The 21,921-nt window shown below is 38.1% G+C and overlaps 1 protein-coding gene across 1 annotated transcript in view; it reads right to left on the bottom strand.

Annotated features, from left to right (window-relative positions):
* LRP1 (LDL receptor related protein 1) overlaps window positions 1-21,921 on the bottom strand; it is a 321,802-nt gene that overhangs the window by 206,536 nt on the left and 93,345 nt on the right. Inside the window, exon 4 of the mRNA XM_083357102.1 lies at window positions 20,197-20,334. Coding sequence (XP_083213228.1) covers window positions 20,197-20,334 — 138 coding nt within the window. The remainder of the gene's footprint in view (window positions 1-20,196; window positions 20,335-21,921) is intronic.

Raw genomic sequence — 21,921 nt, 5'->3', positions numbered from 1 at the left:
GTGTCTTCACAGACAAAGATGCCTCCAAACAGAAGAACATGTTAATACATACTATTTCAGCCACAGGCTATTAAATGCAAGACCTTCAAGTCTAATCAATTGCCTATAATCTCAACACAAGTGTAAACTTCTCAGTCAGTCTCCGTACTATCTGAATACTTGGCTAAATGGCTTTTTAATTATCTGGGAACTACCTACCTCACAGTTCCCAGCTACACCAATGCTTGTGACATAAAGACACCTTTCAAATCAGAACATAGAGAAGGAGGAAATGTACCAAACACTAATCGTTCAAATTCAGCAATAAGATAAGCTTGCCTAACTCCAATTATAAATAGAAGCAGACTGGACTGCAGCATTTGTGGCTAACAAATAACGATGTGCAATAACTGGCATGCCTGCAATGATGAAAGGTCTGCTCTCCTAATGTGTGTCATCAATGGTCAGTCTTTCAGATCATTTACAATCTGTATGTTTCGCTTCTTCTTTTCTTCTCTGTGCCTGTTGCAGCGAGTCATTTAGATGCTGTTCATTATAACAATAGCAATAGCACTTAGACTTACATATTGTTTCACAGTGCCTTACAGCAGTTTACAACATCAGCCTATTGCCCCCAACAATTGGGTCCTCATTTTACCGACCTCGGAAAGATGGAAGGCTGAGTCAACCTTGAGCCAGTCGGGATCAAACTCCTGGCTTTGAGCAAAGTTTGCCTGCATTCTAACCACTGTGCGACCATGGCTTCTATATACTCAGCACTTAAGATTTTAAGAATGAAAGCACTCCCACATTATCATCATATGAATGGTCCTTATATCATAATCATCATCATCTGAGATGCCCTTAAATAAAACACACAAATAAACAGAAGTCTCCAAGGATGAAAATTTGCAGATTTCCCAAGTGTGGTCAAGTACATAATAGTTGAAGCTGCTTGTACAGAGATGAAGTGTCAAGTGATACATGTTACTCTTAATTTCATTTTCAAACTTCCATTCCTTGCCTGAGACCTTTTTTATTATATTCATATACGTGAGTGTATGTGTATGTGTATGTGTATGTGTATATATTCCCTGGAACTTTACAATCTTCATCAAGAGAATGTTTAACAGCCTATATTTTCAATACAGATCAAACCCTGTCTCAGTTATTGTTAAAATGAACATTTGAAACCTGCTAAAAGCAATTCTACAAGCATAGCAGACATTCTTATGGTATGTGCAGATGCACAACAGAACAAGATTTATTATGCCATATTTTCCAAGCTGAGATCCTTGTTTAGAATGCTAGACATGCAGGTCAATGAATCAAACACTAATTTAGCTTTTTTGTTTTCTATATGCTTCAGATAAGCTGCTTTTAAAAAAAAAGCCCAGCAGGCATGCATTAAATGACTTTTTTAAATTGAAAAAATGCTCTCTTTTGGAGAGCTCAATGGCAAAAGAGGCCATATGCCATCACTTGGAATAATAAGCCAATCAGCTCAGCTGGCTTTTGCTACAAAAGAGGACTACTTTGTTCACATACATCCAAACTAAATCCCTTTGCTCCAATTATGTCTTTCTCTTTAGAGTATGCCTCTTTATAGGGTGATATAATTTATTTCTATGACAATTCTTGGCCAAAAAAGTCTCCAAAGGTATTTATCAAGTGATATACAAAACTCAAAGAATGCAATCAATTACACAACCTATACCTTTAAAATAGTAATATATCAGTGATACATTTAAAAATTATAAATCAAAATGCATGCCTTTTACAATGAAAAGCAGTACTACTATAAACATACCAAACCATTGATTTTGGTATGTCCATACTGAACTGAAATGTGTGTTTCCATTGTTTTGGTCCATATTCAGAAAGAAGCTCACCTGTATTTCCCAAAAGTGCTTTTTTCCAAAAGGCAGTTAGACTTTCTTGGGGTTTTTTTTTTCCTTTCAAAAATTTTCATTTCTCATCCAAGAAGCTTCTCCAGTTCTTGGATGAGAAGAAAAACAATTTCAAAGAAAAAAAAATCAACAAAGTCCAGTTGCCTTTTGGGGGGGAAAAAGCACCTTTGGGACAACCATGACCTGGATGATTGAGAATCTCCATAGACACTCAGATGGATTTGTTACTTATATGATTTAAATGTGGTTATTCTGAATCAAAAATGTTGAAAAGTGGGGAAAAGCCCAAACTGAGGAATCTTATACGAGTGGTAGCATGCTGTAAACTTTGAAGACTGTTTCATAGTAGGATCTCCATAAGCATTTCCCCACTTGCTTAAGGTAAGCGGTAGGGATGACCTATTACATCCAAGGAAGGAGAGAAGAAAATATGGTGACTCCGCAGCTGCCGTAATGTCATAAATATAAAAAAATAATTTTAAGAGGGTATGTAGACAGCCCTGTTTTAACACTTTTTCTTCACTGGAGAACATCTGATGAAGAACCTTAGGAGGCTCCTCCTGTATTGTGTAGAGGGCATAGGAAGGGACATTAAAAGGACAGGAAGAGCTGCTACCAAGGCAATGATTAGATAAGAGAGGCTTGAGCCCAGGTCATAAAAAAGGCATGAGAAAACAAGGCCCTCCCTAGTCCACACAAAAATAAAGCAAGGGAGGCAGAACCACATTCAGAGTTGGAAGATTTTGTTACAATAAAAGTAGTTCCGACATAACATTGTATTGATTTCTTTGACTGTTGTACCTCGTGGGGCTAACACTCTGGCCATAATATCTACTGAGTTTGATTACAGGCCTGAGCCAGTATCTCTCAACATCTGTTCTTTGCATTTCTCTCATGACTAGGGCATATCTACTGGATCAAAGCAGAGATGAGATCAATACATTTCAGTATAGTTGTTGTTTTTTAAAAAAAATTACTTGTGTACTTTTGAAACAAGACCTTCCTGATCTGATGACCTTTTATGTTGCAATCCTGCCTGTTTCAGATGGAAAAAGGCTGTTGCTTCCTTCCAATCCTTTAGTTTATTTAGAAGATTACTGGGCATAAAGCTTGGAGGAAATGTCTTCAGATTTTGGCTCTGTCAAATGTCTCAGCAGAACTTTCATAATCTACTAGTTTGCTTATATATTTCATTTCATGTGTATTCTTAGATTAAACCTCCACTAAGGCTGGAAACTTGCTGAATGGCTCTGAGTCAATCACTCAGTCTCAGCCTGATCTATCTGATGAGATTATTCAATGGTGGTGAATGGTGATGATCGTGAAATTAACTAGGTCGCTGTGAGCAAATTGGCAGAAAAAGTGGATGAACTTATAATGTATACAAGCAAATAGACATGCTAAATCAATTCTGCTGTTGGCTTGTGAAAACAGAAAGTTGCAGTTTAAAAAAAAAAGAGGAAATGTTCAAAAAAAAATCGGAACTGAACAAATCATTCTCCCCAGTATTCTTTTGGCAGCAACCGGCAGAATTGCTCTTCCATTCACTTGACATTAATGGAATTACACACAATAAACAACATTTATTAAACCTAGGCCATCGCCACAGCAGTTTAGAAAAGAGTTATTCTGCCTTGTCCTCATTGACAATGGCAGGAGGGCTTTTATAAGCTTTAAGCAAACACTCTTAGGAATTTTCTATTTGCTGAGCATACACATTCCAGCAGAAAGGGTGGTGAATATCTACAGAGGTTGCTGATGGACACCGAGTCCATCCAGCCTCTTCCCAGAACGGCCCTCAATGCTTTCATCTTTTCCATGCAAGTTACAAACACTATATTCACAGCTGTATAAGCAACTGTCCACAGGCTCCGCCACAGGGAATGATCTCAGCCTGAAGCTTCATGAAGTTGTCAACACAACTGTATGGTGGCAAGCAAGCTCCAGAGGCTATTCTGCATCATCCTGCCAGCCCTGGCTCTCCCACAATATGTAACTCTTAACCCCTGCAATCTTGACCTGGAAGTTGGACGGTTCAGAGATTGCAGAAGAAAAGGCACTCTTCTTTATAACAAATACAGAAGGGGCATGCATTTTTCACTGCTTCAAGAATGTATAAGATTATCTCAAATGAGTGTTGGAAATGTAAATGTAAAGAAGGAACTTTTTATCATCTAGAGTGGACATGTGACAAAACAAAAGAAATATTGCAGTACGATTCATATCTTAATACAGAAGATTCTTAAAGTGAATATAAAGATAAAACCACAGACTTTTCTTTTAGTCTAGTGGATAAAGACTTTGAAAAAAAATGGAACTTTGATGCAATATATGTTGACGGCAGGAAGATTACTTTACACACAAAAATGGAAGGACACTTTGATTCCCACAATGGACAAATGGCTGCAAAAGTTGATGGAGTTAGCAGAGATGGCCAGGTTGACTGCTTTTGATTTTAAAAAAGAATACAATTAATTTTGTTTCCACCTGGAAACTACTTTTGGACTTTGTGCTTGAGGTGGGAAAAAAATTAAATTTTGATTTTGGATTTTGCTGGTTACATAGGTCTTTGTTATAGAAATGGCTAGTATATATTATTATATAAAAGTAAAAAGTTGTGGTGCAGTACCTTATTCTACTGCACCACAAGAAGTCAGACTTCCGACTTCAACAGGAGCATGGGACATAAGTTGTGGGAGGCAAAAGTTGTCATTTTCTTTTTATTTACTGATTTAATTTTTTTAAATGCCACTTCTATTGCTCAACTATAAATTCTCCCATGCTGTCTGTTGTATATGCCAATAACCTCGCAGTCTCACTGGGCCTACAAAGTCCCAGTAAAAATTTGATGCTAGGCACACGTTTGCTCACTTTAAATTTTCCGGTGAAATTTTGCTGGGAGTCCCAGGGTATCTGAGGGGTACCAGGATGTGCAAGATTGATAGAGGGAATAACAAGTTTTGAGACCTAAAGACTAAACATAGCAGACTCCCCATTGGGGGAGAACAGAGACCCAGGCCATATCCTCCCTAGAATTTGCTATTTTTAAGATCACTTAGAACCCTTCCACACAGCAGTGTCAATTTAACTGAAGATGACCCTTGGACCATCCTACACATTTTCCTCTCTCCAATAACACTTTTCTAAAAGCTAAACAGAACAGACATAATTTTGCAATTGCTGGCTGCTTTCAGCTTCATGTTCAGCTCAAAGGAATGAGTGGATAGCTAGCCCCTTGCCAATATGGCTGCCCTTTAGCGGTGAGGAGAGTACCTTTACCCTCACAATGAATCCAAATGGAAAACAACAGCTTGTTTATGTCCTGTGAAAGGAAGTTGCTTTCTGGGATAAGGAACAGTAAAATAAGGTTGTATGTTTTCCAGAACTGACACTTGTGCCGTTGAAATGAAAAAGATGCTGGTGAAGTCCCATCTTGAGAAGAAGAAAAACAACAGCTGAGCCCAGACAATGTATTTTTTAAAAAAAACAACCCAAAAATCTGGAAACTAATGACATCCTTCACAGTCTGACACACATCTGGTTTATTCTGGCCAGGAAAATGAGGAACCAAAACTGATTCACTATTGACTAGCCTATTTTGTTCCATAAGTCTAGATAAGAGGTAAGGAACTATGGCCCTTTAATGGTTGGCTCAGGAATTCTGGGAGTTGAAGTCCGAAAGTCATAAAGGGGCCGTAGTTCCCCACCTTCAGAAATGCCAACCAAGCGCTACGATAAGGTAGAACCCATCGAAGTATGGTATGGTATAGCCTTACTGATTAGTAAGCTGACCATACAGTATCAAGAAGCAATAGGCATCAGCCACAGTAAAGTTAAATGAAGATAAGCTAAAACAGTAAGACAGGCTACAATAAAAGATAAATGGGCAAGATAAAAGAGTGTGGGATAAAATATAAAGCAGGATTACTAAAATATAAAGCAATGTGTGCTTAGATGAAGGCATTACCTTTACGTGCTGCTCCAATGTGTTCAATAAAATGTGTTCTCAGCTGAACAGTCCTAGCAGCAGTTCTAGTGGCTAAATACGTGTTTGGGCCTTGAAGAAGATAAAATCTTTTATTGCTATCCTAATGTGTAGTTCTGTCAAGTTCTGTCTCTGTAAATACTGTACTGGGCCCTTGCTGGGATATATAATTAGCAATATATATAATTGAAGAGGATGGACACATTGTCTTCTATTTCTGGTGCCCCACGTACAAGTGTCCTTTCCAAGTATTGTCCATACAGTATTTAACTATAGAATGCATCCGTTCCACTCTTGCATTGGAAGGTCTATTCTGTGGTACTGCTACTGAGTTAGATGCAGTGTCAGTTATTTTTCTCTTTCAAAATATCTTGGCCAGCCATTTTAACAACCTGATGTTTGCAAGTGGCTCAGTGACAATTTGGGCACTAACACCTAAGACTCTTTGTTTAAATATGGCTTGGCCTCATATTTGGCTGAGAGTAAATACTGTGTACTGATGAACTTACCTAGTTTGGTAAAGAAACGTCTGCAAGAAAACAGCCAACCTCAGAGAGCACCAAGGACCTCACAGTTAAACACTGAGTTGCAAATATTCCCTTCTATCAGTAGGTACTGTGTTAATAAACTAAACTAAGAGATGGTTCTGGGAAAGCCACTTGCCCTTCCCAAAGGCTTGCTTTCTTAATTCCTTAAGCCTCTAACCAATGGAAGCCATTGCACTTCCCAGGAAGGAAGAGAATTGCAGGACCCATAATCCTGATGCCTAATCACCAAAGTAAGCCTGCACAGAAGCCAGAACCTTATCACATCCTTGAACAGAAAAGGGCAGGGCCAGCAAAGGCAGCACGGGAGACACAGAGAAAACAAGCTTATCATAGAAAGGGTAGGACTACTGCTTTCACAAGTGTCAGTATGACCCTGCTCTCTTTGGGCAGACATGAACTAAGATCTCAAGAGTAAAATCCTGTGTAGAAGAAGGCAAATTTATACCGAAGGGAAAAGTAAGGAAGATGATTAAAGAATCTTCTTCAAGTTCAGACTTAGCTGCAAAAAGGCCAACAGTCCTCGCTTAAAAACAGGAATTTGTGACTAGAATTTCTGTCACCAAATGATACTTTTGTAAAACAGGACATCCCATGACCGGATAGTTAGAAATAGTGATCCTGCCAGTGTCTATTGTCATTGTTAAGCGGGCGCCTCCTCATTACTTCCTGCTGGCTTCTGTTGGCAAAGCCACGGACAGTCGCGTGTCCTAAGTGGCTCGCAAGCAGGCCAGCAGCAGCTAAGTGGCTGCTGCGGTATGATTGTGACCAAGTGCTCAGGAGCAGGTGGGGCACATAGGTAGCTGCTGCAGCCCTCTGCGAGCGCTGTGAGAAAGTGATGGGAATAACCATTTACAGGAGTGACTTGCAACCTTCTCTTCCAACTTCCCCGCTGTTTTTTTGTTTTTTTTAATTGAAAGGTTATACAAAACATTTTTAAATACAAAAAAACCCCTCCTCCCCCTCCCCTCTCCCCAACCCCCCCCCCACCCTACCCTCCCCAACTTCCCAGAGCTGAATACAGGGTATAATAATACAAACAAACATAATCTAAAATATGCTAACAACAATAATTATAAAACATTAGACTCTATCACACTTTAACTCTCCATAGTCAAAATATTAATAAAATAACTACTAACTAATTATACATCATAAAAATCCACTACTTATTCAAATGCTAAATGATACTTTTTAGTCCCATATTTATTCTGAATATATTCAATCCATCTTCTCCATTCCACAATGTATCTCTGTTGCGATTGATCTTTCAAATATGCTGAAATCTTTGCCATTTCCGCCAAATTAGAAACTTTCAAAGTCCACTCTTCTATAGTCGGCAGTTCTTCCTTCTTCCAATATTGCGCTACTAAAAGTCCCGCTGAGTTTTCTTGTGGGAAGCCAGACAAGGGAAGGTTATAAATGGTGATTAAGTGATTACGGGGGTGTTGGATCAGCCAGAGATTTCAAGGATTGTCCATAAATACCACTTGTTCAGTACCTGCGTAACTTTTTAAGTCATCACTCAATAAGTGATAGTTAACGAGGACTGCCTGCATCCCACTTAAATAGGTGGCATGAGACGACTCTTCAATTTTAATTTATTTATTAAATTACAAAAGCATGGAAGGGTAGCTACATTTTTTTTATTCACTAGTTATGATCAGAAAAGGCCTTGCCTCCCTGTAACCCTTGGACAGAAATACCTTTTCCACTATCAAATTCCTCTCTCTTCAGGGTTTTGGGTTATTGTTGTCCTTCCATTGTCATTCAATTTACAGTCATGGCAAAGACCAGTCAGTAATATCACCGGTGAACACTATCAAAAGAAATCTTAAGAAATGTTGAATGTTCCTTAAAAATGATATTAAAAAACCAAATGATTCATATACAGAAGGAAAAAAAATATGTCTGGGAACTAGGAGGAAAATGTTTAGCATAGTATGAGTTCGTCAGTTCTTTACAAAAATTTTCTATTTTTGTTTCCCAGCTCAGGGTCTTCCTGTTTGATTAACTCCTGTGAAGATATACCAACAAAATCTCTGCATCACTCTTTAGTTTAAAAAAAAAGCACATTTACTATTAAATAATGTAGTGCCTTGTATCAGTTTTGGCTCGCAACATTTAAGAACACAAAAATGCTAAAATCCCTCAAAATTCACAATCAATATCAGCCAAGAAAACCCCAGGAGTCCACCTTATATTGGAAAAACACTTTTGCAAAACAGGAAAAAAAATAACACCACTTCTAACTTCTATTAACGTTCACATGCACACTTAATTCCTTCCCATTCCCTGGTTTTATTTTTTTCTCTCGCGGAAGCTTTTCATATCACGCAAAAAGCTGCAACAGAGAATAAACAGATGATTCATCTTCCTTTACAAGCTCAGGTCTGCCAGTGCCAACAGCCTTGCAATCAGCATGATTTAAAGAAAGTGTTGCAAATCCCAATGTTATTTCATATAATTCACGCTTGGCACATAAACCCACTTGAAATATGTCCACTGGAATTTCTTCCCATGAACAGCTAGAAGCAATACAACTGCAAATGGAATTTATTTATTTGATTTTTATCCCACCTTTATTATTTACAAATAACTCCAGGCAATGAAAATCCACACCTCGCCATTTTACATCATTTTCCTTTTATATAATTTATATCAGGGCTTTTCAACCTTTTCACCACTTTTAGGATATGGCAACATCCGAGTACCACCAGTCACCTAGCAAGGTGTCAAAACCTTGATGACCCCCACCCAAAAAAGAGAAAGGTGATGAAGTACAGGTAGTCCTCGACTTACAACAGTTCGCTTAGTGACTATTCAAAGTCACAATGGCACTGAAAAAAGTGCCCTCCAAGCCACAGCCGAGCAAGACACCTGCCTGCCTGCCTGCGCTCTTCCTCCTTTCCGAGGTTTTCATTGTTGTGAGCATTTCTGTTGAGGATTGGCAGTGGGGGTGAGGTGGGGGGTGTTTGGTTTTTATTTTTCCCCCTCTGCTGGGTGGTTGTAGCAGGTTTTGGTCACTTCACGTGACCCTTGGACACTGTGATTGTCATAAATATGAATCAGTTGCCAAGCATCTGAATGTAAATCACATGACCCTGGAGATGCTGCAACATTCCAGCTGATCGGCGCTTCTTCTGGGCTCAGCAGAAGCGCCAGGATCAATGCCGAGCTCCAGCTGGACCTTGGCGCTGATCCTGGCACTTCTGCTGAGCCCTGACAGCCCTGAAGCTCCAGCCATCTCTTGCTCAGGCTTGTGCGGAGCTGCCACCGGTTGATCTCATTCCCCTTCCCCGCTACCACTTTTCTAGGATGGTCGTGTACCACCTGCCAGGTGCCAATGTACCACAGGTGGTACCCGCACCACTGGTTGAAAAGCCCTGCTTTATATCACACAGTTGTTGTCACAATAAGAAATGCATTTATGAGAAGAAACTTGGTCTCTATGAAAGTGATCTCATATTTTCTAGGAAAAAAATTAAAGAACAATCCTGAAAAAGGAGCAAATCTGAAAAGAGATTCGCAACGATAAAAAAAATGCTTATTACTACTTTACAAAGGAAAATTCAAGAGCAGAATCAAGAAAATAAATAATTGTAAACTTTTTGAAATAAGGTTTTTCATTTTAATGAAGAATCTGTACAGAGGTAGCCCTCAGGTTTGGGCATAACTGAGCCCAAAATTTATGTTGCTAAGTGAAACATTTATTAAGTGAGTTTGCCCCATTTTACGACCTTTCTTGCCACAGTTGTTAAGTGAATCATTGTATTTATTAAGCAACTACCACGGTTGTTAAAGTGAATCTGGCTTCCCTAGTTGGCTTGATTGTCACAAGGCCATAAAAGTTGATCAGATGACCCCAGGACACTGCAACAGTCATAAATATGAGTCAGTTGCCAAGCATCTGATTTTTTATCATGCGGATGCTACAGCAGTTGTAAGTCTGAAAAACTGTCATAAGTCACTTTTTCCAGTGCCTTTGTAACTTTAAATAGTCACTAAATGAACTGTTGCAAGTTGAGGACTACCTATAGTGTGATTTCCAAATTTAGAGAAGGTTTTGCTAGAAGAGCAACCTGAGGATAATTATAAAATTATGATCATAGGAGCTTTTGTTAAAAAACAACAACAGGAAATTGGAAAGAAATTCTAAAATGAAAGCGTTAGCATGGAGGGTAACATTATCTACAACGGTAGAGAAGAGATAAAGATCTGAAGTATATTCTTGTTGTCACATGACCCCAGGACACTGCAACCGTCGTAAATCTGAACTGGTTGCCAAGCATCTGAATGTAAATCACGTGACCATGGGGATGCTGCAATGGTCATAAGTGTGGAAGATGGTCATAAGTTACTTTTTTCAGTGCTGTTTAAACGGTCACTTAAACAAGCTGTTAAAAGTCGAGGACTGCCTGTACCTGTTTTCTAAATCTTAACACATCCTTAATTCCAAGAATGGTTTTACCGTCATCATAGCTGAATGTTTAATCTATATTTTAAAAAACTCCAAATGAATACTAAAACTTTCAAAAAGCTGAATCTGTGCCCCCCCCTCTGCTCTAGTGTGCGCTTTCAAGAAACTGCAGTACATAAACAGAACCGTGTCCATGAACTGCAGGATGTGAAGTGTCCTATACAGCAGACAGTCCTTGGTTTCTATTCAATCCTGCTTCTTACATAGGAGAGCTTATTCCTGCCAAGACCTCAAGATATTTGAAATGACTTAGATAATTTGGCTTTAACATAAAGAGATCTAATGCCTTTTGCCCTCTAAAGCACCCCTTTGCTCTTTCCTTAGCACAAGCTGCAAATAATAAAGAAACCTATCATCTCTCCTCTTTAAAAAAATAAAAAAAAATAAAACAGGATAATAGGGCTAATAGTTTGAGAATGATCAGGATAAAACTTTATTGCAAGGCTACAAAGAAGTTGGATTCCTTCTTATCACACAACAGGTTATTATGCTCAAGAGATTTTGTAAATTTATATTCTCAGCACTTCCATCATTCAAGAAACCTGAGATGGGATTTATTTACAAGAATGTGTAAGTTCTTCACTTATGCTTACCCCATTGCCAACCACAAAAAGCCCTGCCTCCCAAATCAAATTGTAATATGGTTCATTTCAAGGTTACATGAGTGACAAGCTCTTAAGGATTTGAAGCGGCAAGTTCTATTAATCAATTACATTACAGAATGTGTGACTAATTCCCATAAGCTCTATTTAAGTGCATGCACACACACACCCCCAAATAACCCTGGCTGCATATTTTATTTTGTACCACAGATGTTGTGCAAATAAAAAAGTAGTAGTCATTTAGAGTAGGAGTAATATTTTTGGCAATCAAATACTGCAAAATATTTTTTTAAAATAAAGCTATTAAATATTATAATACTGAAGGTAGCTAACATGTCTCCACACAGACTAACCACACCCCATGCCTCAACCATTCCTCCTTTTCCTTCCTGATTATTTATCAACTTAGTTGTTGCCCTCAGGACATGCTTGAGTTACTCACATTTTCTTGGAGCTAAGCATAATATCCTAGTTATAGTCTGACCAAAGCAGAATAGAAGGAAATGATGACTTCTCTTCATCTTGTCACTATATTTCTGCTGATATAGTCTAAAAATGAATGTGTTTTTTGCAACAGCATCATACTGTTGGCTCATGTTTTAACTTGTGATCCAATGAAATGCCCACATCATTTTCATCTGTACTGTGTCCTAGTATGGCTCTAGGCTATGCCACTGATTATTCCTATCTATTGTAAAATGTCACATTTGTCCCTATCAAATACATCTTGCTGATTTGGATGTTCTCCTTTGACATATTTGCTAACATTCCTATACTTGTGTGACCTGCAAATTTGATAATCGTATTTTCTTAACCCTTTCTCCAATTTTAAAATACCTTGAAAGCATAGAACCTATAATGTAACTTTTAACTCCAGACACCTCTTTCTAAGTTACTTTCCCAAAGAGAGGCGCAGATAGTGACTGCATAGTCCTGAACCGAAGGGGGAGGAGGTGGGAAGGAGAGATGTTAAAGGGTGGCCATACCTTACAATCTCTTGGGATGTATATAGAGGACAGGAGATTATTGTCTTAGTTTGACAAGATTTTGTCCATTATGTGTGAGCAAATAAAGAACTGAACTCGATTAGACTTTGCTGTGTCACCTCTGGGGCTTGGGCCTGACATCTGATTAACTAAATTGATCGTTCTGTTTAAAAAAAAAAGAACAGGTTGATTCAACATGATTTATTCTTCTGCCAAACAGTACATTCTTTTCTAAATGCTTAGCAACTGATTGTAAGCTTAGCAATATGTTCCAGAATTTTACCCTGCATTGGTATTAAGCTGACTGGTCTGCAGTTACCCAAGTCTTCTTTTTAGGAATTCTGCTCCTTCAAGTCTTTGGCTCTATGCCTGTCTTTCATGATTTCTCAAAAATCACCAAAACTCTTAACAAGTCTGAAGAGTACCAGATGGGGAAGGCTAATGTACAACATAGAAGGACTCATGTTTGAGCACTTATAAATGCATATGTGATATTTTTCTTGACATGACTACTCACTTTGGTTCTTTGTCCAAGACCTATATTCTTAAAAGGTTGAGGAAATAATTACACTCGGGCCTTGACATTGGTTGACATAAAGATACCTTATGAGGAATTGCTCTTCTACGATTTTAAAGGTTCAGGCCATTGTCGTTTGAGGCTCTTGATAATTATTATAATTCTATTTTAATATTTATGATTTGTAATGTACTAATTATACATTGTTGTATGTTTTGTATCATTTTAGGGTGTAAACCATTAGGAATCTTCTATGAGGATATATGGCTATGTAAGAATATAACCAAACGATACATAAGTGTTGCTCAAGTTGGAGGACGGCAGTATATTATTTTTTAAGCACTCACAAGACCAAGTGAAGCAAAATGCCCGTTAGACTCAATCAATCTGAAACAACTAATTCAAGGGCTAAATTCTGAATCAACAGAAAAGTGTGCTGACACTAATTCAAATACCCTTTTAGAACACATATTGAAACTAATTTTGTAAAAATGGGTTTTGATGGGTTTCTTGTATTCCTCTCTTAGAAAAATCTCTGTAAAAGTCTATTGTTCTGCTTGTGAAAAGAAGGATCATTAAAATACCCAATATAAAATTGTCTTATAAATATCATTATTTGGGACTAAAGCCTGGTGCATTTTTCTGTGGCTCAAAATCTGTGTCATGGAAATTTTATGTTTTATAAATGTAAAAACACTGAATCAAGCTTGACTCCTGGTGATTATATGAACATATCTGTATTTATTTTACATTACTTTTTTCAATTTCTCAGTTAGGAATTCCATTGTTGTTTCTCACTTCTTTGAACCTTTCTGAAATCCAGTGTTGGAAACCTATCTAGCCTCTTCTCAATGATTCAAGGGATTGACGAAATGAATGAGGCAGTCCCATAAATTGGATAAATAAATAAAATGTTTTCTAGTAATCACTGCTTAAGCAAAAGGCATTCAAAATGATAGCATCACAATTCTACAACAAAGAAAATCATATTCTGATTAAGAAATTGGGTAAATTATGTAAATGGGAAATATTTACACTCTCTTTAATTTTGTATTAACTCTAAAATAATTTGAGAATAGACAAAAATGTTTGACTACACCCTTGCACCTCATAAAAAATCTTTCTCAGTGATCTTCTGAAATTTTAGCAGATTTTAAGTATTTATTCACTGTTTTTAACTTTGTTGTATGCCACCTACAGTTGCTTTTGGTGAGATGGGCAATTTTAAAAATTAGATAGACCAATAAATAAGATTATTTACTTTATCTCGAGAAATAAGATTACTTCTTACAAATCTTCACTGCCCGGAGGATATGTGAAAGCACTGGTCTTTACGTATTTTTTTTAAAGAATAGTATTCTCATCCTACATTTTTTCCAAAGCAGAAAAATGTCAGCAAACAATTCCAAATATGAACTTTTCCTCTTCAGAGGTGAAACCCTGTTAAGTGACACAGAGGGTCACACACTGCTAGTGCTAGACACACTTTTTCTCAACTAATTAGAACTCCAGGGAAGATTTGCAGGGAAGAATCACAATTGTCACTTTAATCATCAGGGTTCAATTCGCTGGGTAGAGCTGGATTCCACAGGCCCGCATATCCAGAAAAGGCAGACTTAAAAAGACTTCTCAAATGAGTCACTTTGAACCAAATACATCAACCAAATTCTGGCAGTTTCTCTGCTGAGTCAGCCAGGTTATGTAAGGAAGTGCCACCTCAGAAAAATCGCTGGCTCTCATTCAAATCCTTACACAACTCAGTATGGTTAATGTAACATTAATTGATTTCACTTTGTGTAGTTAACCATCAATAAAGATTCATGACAGAAATCCTGTCCCTACTATCCCATGCTCCACATCCCTTTACAGAGCTAAGTAATAAATGCCCACTTAGCTGACAGTTCCATAACAAAAAAATGAAATAGCACCAATCTAAATGGTCTCTCTGACACGCTAGATTTGTACAGCCAAAGCAACTTTTCCTGAAGATTAATTACAGCAATTCAGCTGGTAGGCACTTCAGGTAGTCCTTGACTTGCAATAGTTTGTTTAGTGACCATTCAGAGTTACAACAGCATTGAAAAATGTGCCTTATGGCCATTTTTCACACTTGAAGTTAAATGTTAACAGATGAAGTTAAGCATCCCCCATGGTCATGTGATCAAGATTCAGACTCTTGGCAACTGACTTGTATTTATGATGGTTGCAGTGAGCCAGGGTCATGTGATCCCCTTTTGCAATCTTGTGACAAGCAAAGTCAATGGGGAAGCCAGATTCACTTAACAACCATGTTACTAATAGCAGCTGCAGCGATTCGCTTAACTGTGGCATGAAAGTTTGTAAAATGGGACAAAACTCATTTAACAAATGTCCCACTTAGCAATAGAAATTTTGGGCTCAATTATGATCATAAGTTGAGGACTACCTGTAATTATAAGTGGATAAGGAAGACTGCCAATTTCTGGAGTATTGTGTTGTACACAATATAGCGAAACTCTTTGAATTCAGAACTACAGTCTTTATTTACCTCTTGCACTTCCATTCCATCTTTCTTTCTCCGATATTCAGGATCAGATATGGACCACAAAGCCCCCCCCCCGTGGGGATTTTGCCTACAGCCCATCAAACCTTGGTTATATTCCCCCAACCCCTCCAAAACCTACTGCCAAAAAAGTCATCATTAATGTAATAAAATGAAGAGAATATTAAATATATGGGAGGGAGGGGCGATATTAATGGGAAGTTTGTTCTGTTTTAAGCCGACTTTGATTTTTACCCTGGCCAGTTGGCTCTGAACGTGCTGGAAATTATAGGTTCAGTATATCTGAAGGGCACCCAGTTGGTGAGGTTCTCCTGAAAAATTTATTCAAATCTTTTTATGTTGCTCTTTGATTTTGAACGATGCACTGAAGAGAGCAATATGGTACAATTTATTAAAAATATACATAATAACTGCTTCTATGACTAATACTATGACTATGGCAATTCTCAGAAAGAAAGGCTACTTCTCTTGTGTCCATAATCCTGAAAAACAATTGTGAATACAGGCAGAATTGGTGCTATTGTCAATCAAACCTCACCCAACGTGCAACAGGGTCTTTGAAAGTGACGTGGTAGACAGGAGTATATACATCTGTCTTCCAATCCTAAAAATAAAGATCTGGCCACCAAATGGTCTCTGGCAACTAACCTATATTTTCTTTTATAAACTCAGAGAAGCAAATGTAATTTTTTTCCCATTTTAGAGGAACATACACACTCCTTGTTCCAGTAAGCTTTCAATTCAAAGCAGCCTTCGTTCACAGAATTCTCTCATTTCCTAGCCCTGTCTACCTCCAACGCTATTTCAGTAGTCAGCTCTGGAGAAGAGTTGCCTATGGCTTCAATGCTTTCTAAGTGACTAAGGAAGTTTAAAAGATTACAAAATCATCAAAGTCAGAATGTCCTGATTTTATGTACAAGCAAAAGCAAAGAGAAGGAGAGTGGATAAAGGCAGGAATTTGACCTAATAAAACAAATCAACAATGGTGAACAAGCCCGGGCTTGGTAGCCAAGGCCACAAACAAAACAGTTCTGACTGGATCTACATTTCATGGGAGAGGGGATTACTCTGTTTAGTTGTCTTAAACAATTTTTTTAACACGTCCAAGGCATCTTAGAACAGCCATTCATTCAGCCTTATTGTCTAGAAGTCTCAAAAGAAAAGAAAAGAAAAGAAAAAGAAAGAAATGGGGGTAGCTGGGCTAGGCATCCAAACTGCACTAAAGGTCACATTGTGATCCAACTGGGACTCTAGGTACCTTTGACAAAGAAAGACAAAGAAGCGTGTGGCCAGTTTAGCATTTGCTATGATTTTCCGTGGGTTGCACCTATTACCCCTATTAACAGAAGTTACACCTTACCACCAACAATCTTCCAGATGTTTCAGAATCACAACTCCCAGTAACCCCAGACAGCACAGCCAAAGATGAAGAAAGCTGGAAGATTAGTTCAACAATATCTGTAGGGCCAACGATCTCCTCAGTCTTGCCTTTATAATACTTTTTTAAAAATCACACAGATGGGGGTCTCAGCAGCCTGCTTTCCTAATCACAGCCTCCTCTTTTCACACACAGAGAACAGCAGGAGATGTCATTCAATCTACATTTCTATTTTGCTGGCACAGAAACGCAGCAACAAACCAGCCAGCTCTCTTGCTTTTGATGCCGGCCATGGAGGAATAAAAATGCCCCTTCTTCTATGTCCAGCACAGACTGCTCCTTTCATTCCCTGCCAACCTATCTGGTGGAAGGCTAAATGTTTATCTGGCAATGAGGGGCAGCATGGCTACAGAGACGATCGACATCTTAATAGTTCCAATAAAATTTGATATTTAAATAACTTTTGCAGGATTATTGACACACTATATACTACACTCAGGGATGTAGCTAAGAATGTGTAATTCAGAGAAATATGTTTCGGGACCAAATACAGGTAGTCCTCGATTTGCAATGGTTCGTTTAGTGACCGTTAGAAGTTACAACGGCACTGGGGGGAAAAAGTGACATGACCATTTTTCACACCTATTACCGTTGCAGCATCCCCATGGTCACGTGATTTGGACGCTTGATAACTGACTCACATTTATGATGGTTGCAGTGTCCCGGAGTCATGTGATCCCCCTTTTGTGGCCTCCTGACAAGCAAAGTCAATGGGGAAACCAGATTCACTTAAGAACCGTGTAACTAATTTTAAGAACTGCAGCGATTCACTTAACAAACATAGTGAGACAAATCGTGAAATGGAGCAAAATTCCCTTAAGAAATTTCCCACTTACCAACATCAATTTTTTTGAGCTCAGTTGTGAGATTCTAAGTTGAGGACTACCTGTCAGGTGTTCAGATTGCAGAGCCCTCAATCGCACAGAAGATTCTGCATCGAGGAAAGGCCATCCATGAAGATGCCAGCAGTGGCATCCTGTTATTTCTCCCTCGCGCAAAGGAGAGCTGTGTTCTCTCAAGTTCACTTCAGGACAGACAGTCTACAGGTGAATAATCTGCTCATGTGACAAGCTCTGAAAGGCTCCAACATTCAACTCTGCTGAGAGCGAGTTTTCCAATAGGATTACAGAACAAAGTTATAAAGAAATTTAGCCTCTTTGATCTACAACAGCATGAAACCTCCAGGGAGCATTAAAACCTCCCAAGGACAATGTGACTATTTAGCAGCCGGCAAAGAAACTGAAATAAGATTTATTTATTTTTTGAGGTTTGGGGTTGTTGTTTTTCTCCCTTTTGCACACTTGTTTCTCCTGAACTGCTCAAAGTGCCAGAGCTACACCATGCTTAATTTCTATGTTAGCTCACTTGAAAGAGAACTTCACTGAACACCTAACAAGTGTGTACAGAGCTCACCGTACTAATTAATATGCAAAGCAGTCAGCTAACCATCCATTTCTTTCTTCTATTAAGAGCCTATCTCTTATTTAGACTATGCTGATAAACCGTAAGCTAATAATTCATCTCTTCCTTAGGGAACATTTACTTTCATTTGCTTATGCTTTTCATGACAGCAGTTTTATTGTTTAGTAAGATTCTCTGTCTTTATTGCACTCTCTTCAAATGGTTTTCCAACCATTTATATAACCCTTGCAGGAAGATAGAAGGATGGACTGAAGTTACCAAAACAACAACAACAACAACACCTGCATTCTCCAGTATGTGCAACTTTTTTTTTCTGTTTCTGGCTTGTATTCCCTATTTTTGTCTGAATCACTTCATTTTCCCCCTTAATTTATGCCGCTTTTACATTTTTACATTTCCTCTTAATTGCATTTTATAATATTATTTACAGAAGAATGAAATTATGACCCAATCAGGGACATGTATAGTATGCATATAAAGCATAGTATTATACCCCGTTACAGATATGTACAGTGCATCTAAAGCATAATAAATGTAGTATTTTTGATTAACAATGAGAATTAACAAGAATCTTGCCTTTTAAACTCATAAAGCAAGAGGGCAGTTTCCCCTCTTTTTCCGAGGAAATGACAGCAATCTGCAATAATTTCTAAGCTTGTGTCTGAAGGCTAATATCCTGAGCTATTATGCATTTATTAGATGCTTTGTTTTATACTGAGCAAAAATCTACATTGGATATGACAGTTATATGCACCATTCATATAATACTGTTCTGTGTCATTTTAAGAGTATGACATCATTTTCTCATTTTAAAAAAATGTGACGATTCCAATATTTCCCCACCTCTTTTTCACGGTACAGACATTACTCTACTTACAAACAGATTACGTTCCGAGAGACTGTTCACAAACCTGTTCTGTTCACAAGTCCAAACTAGTGTTAAAAAAAATATCACGTGCAACAGAGTTCTTACCTTACATAAGTGACAGAATCACGGTAAAACCTGATAGTTATGGTGATGTTGTTGGCTCATCCTTTGAAGTTGATGCAGCAAGTTTTTCTACTTTCCTGAAGTGAATTTTGAGCAGTGGTCTTCCTGTATTCCTCATAGATGACACTGTAGCAGCAGATTGCATGATGGGCCAATACTTTGGGGAAGCGCTCAACGTTAGGGTCCTGCATTTTGAACAATGACAGCACTTTCTCTATCAAGCTGAAAGGCTCAAAGCTTGGTCTGGGATCACTTCAGTGTTCAATTTCTTCTTTCTTTTCTTCTTCTTTTTCTTCTTCCTCTCCTTCTCCTCCTCTTCTTCTTCTTCCTTCTCCTCCTCCTCCTTCTTCTTCTTTTGGCTGACTTTCCATGATGTTCAATAGATAAAAGTCGGGAAAAGACGGGAAAGGATTGGCTACCTACATGCTGCATGCAGATGTGGGACATTGGAAACTAACCCTTTCCAACCTTCTCTTGACTTCAAAGATCTTCTCAGATGGACTTGTGGACTGGTCTGTTCGTATCAGCGAATGTTCACAAAAGTTCATAAGTAGAGTAATATCTATACCACTTTACCCATCTTTAGTTACTATTAATTGTGCTTCCTTGATCACTTGCTATCCTACTAATAGCAAGAATGTCTTTTAATCATCATTCTCTTCTTAACACAACTAAAATCATGTCTGTCCTTTGGCTGCAAGGTCACAAAGGCAGCTTCAAAACACCTTCTTTTTAACACCAAGAATTTTCAGAATTTTTCTTCCTAATTAGCTGGCATTTACCCGATTGTATAACTTACCTCTACAGTGTGGGCCTTCATCTGAACCATCTACACAATCACGTTCGCCATTGCAAAGCTTGGTCATGGAAATGCAAAGATCAGTACCCAGGCAGTTGTGCTCATTTGGATGGCACCTCGATACCTTGCTATGTGGACCTGGAAAACAGGAAGAGCCATTGCTATTATGAGGGTCTCCAAGGGGCCCAGCACAATTACTCTAATCAAATCTACAGAAAATCCTAGAAAAAGAAATAGAACTTCATGTGTATGGATGATGTTTAGACACACACTGCACGTTCCTTTAGTATATCTGGAAAGGAGAATGCCTGAGCTCTTCATATAATTGATTAGCTAAGGAAATAAATGTGGGAATCCAACAGGCATAATGTTACTCTTCGCTCCAAGAGACCTTGATGAAATGTACGCTCAACTGGCTTAGTAAATAGCCAGCTTCCTTGATTCTATTCCTGAAAATAATAGTGTGCCTGGCTGAGGAATTCTGGGAGTTGAAGTCCACAAGTCATAAAAGGGCCAAGTTTGAAGACCCCTGCTTTAAAGCATGTATTTGAGAACATGTATTTGAGTTTGGACTGTAAATGGCTTAGACTGAAACCATGCTGTCTTATGGTAGCTGCAGTCCAAAATATCTGGAGGGCACAAAGCTACCTACTGCTGACCCAGATCCTTCTTTCCACAAGGCTATGAAACCTCAGACTGTGTTTCCAAGGGAAACATACTAAGCGAATTAGTTTGAGTAACTGTGTATTAAAGATTAATTAAGCCAAATTCTTTTATGGCTCAGGTTAGGATCCTTAGTGGGTACTGATCCATCAGTCAAAATAATCTGCCCTGTAGAATAGTCCTTCCGTGAGCCACTTAATTATTACTGGCATGAAGAACCTTAACAAACTACTTTACTTATTTTAAAAGCTAATAAATGAGCTAATTAATTTCATGTGACAGGTTTGTGGTACACCCCAAAGGGTTGCATAAGTCAGGAATTGTTAACATTATAAAAACCACTTTAAAAGTTGCTGTTCTTTTCCCCATAAATATTTAGCTTCTCTAATTGAGTTGGCTACAATCCAGAAATAAATACAATTGAAAAAGGAAGAATTGAGAAGAAGGTCTAAACTCAGAGTCTAAATAGCTAACCAGGAATGACATTTTAAGGATTAAAAAAGAAAAAACATTAGAGTCCATTAAAAAAAGTCACCTTTATTTTAACTTGATATCACAAAATGTTTCTTGTAGATTCAGGACTGCTACTATTTTGCAATTATTATTATTAAATGGCAACTGTTATTGTTATTACTGCTAGTGATTTTCTAACAGTGAGTATCAGCAATGGAAACCAGGATTATGGACAACTGACCTTGGGCCGGTCAGTTTTTCTCTCCGTGAATGGCCATTGCAAACCTCTTCTGAAAAACCTTGCCAGAAAAACTGCAGAGACTTGAAATTGGCCATGATTGGATGACTACCTATATCTAAATTCAGAATCTTTATAAACCTCCTAACATAAGCCACTCTGTACTAATGCTTATAATTCTAATGCCCACCAGCATCAATAAAGGCCACATTCACTGAGATTTAAAAATAAAAGTTGCTTAGCATTTTCTTTTTAACAGAATAAATAATTCTTCTTATGCTTTAGCTTTGCAACCTTTGCAACCAAATACCCTACTTGCTCCTCTCACTCTTTTACCTTTCTACAAGCAAGAACATTTCAAATTGAGTTTT

Source organism: Vipera ursinii, assembly GCF_947247035.1.
Source record: "Vipera ursinii genome assembly, chromosome: 2".
NCBI lineage: Eukaryota > Metazoa > Chordata > Lepidosauria > Squamata > Viperidae > Vipera > Vipera ursinii.
This window is presented reverse-complemented; position numbering and strand designations above follow the sequence as displayed.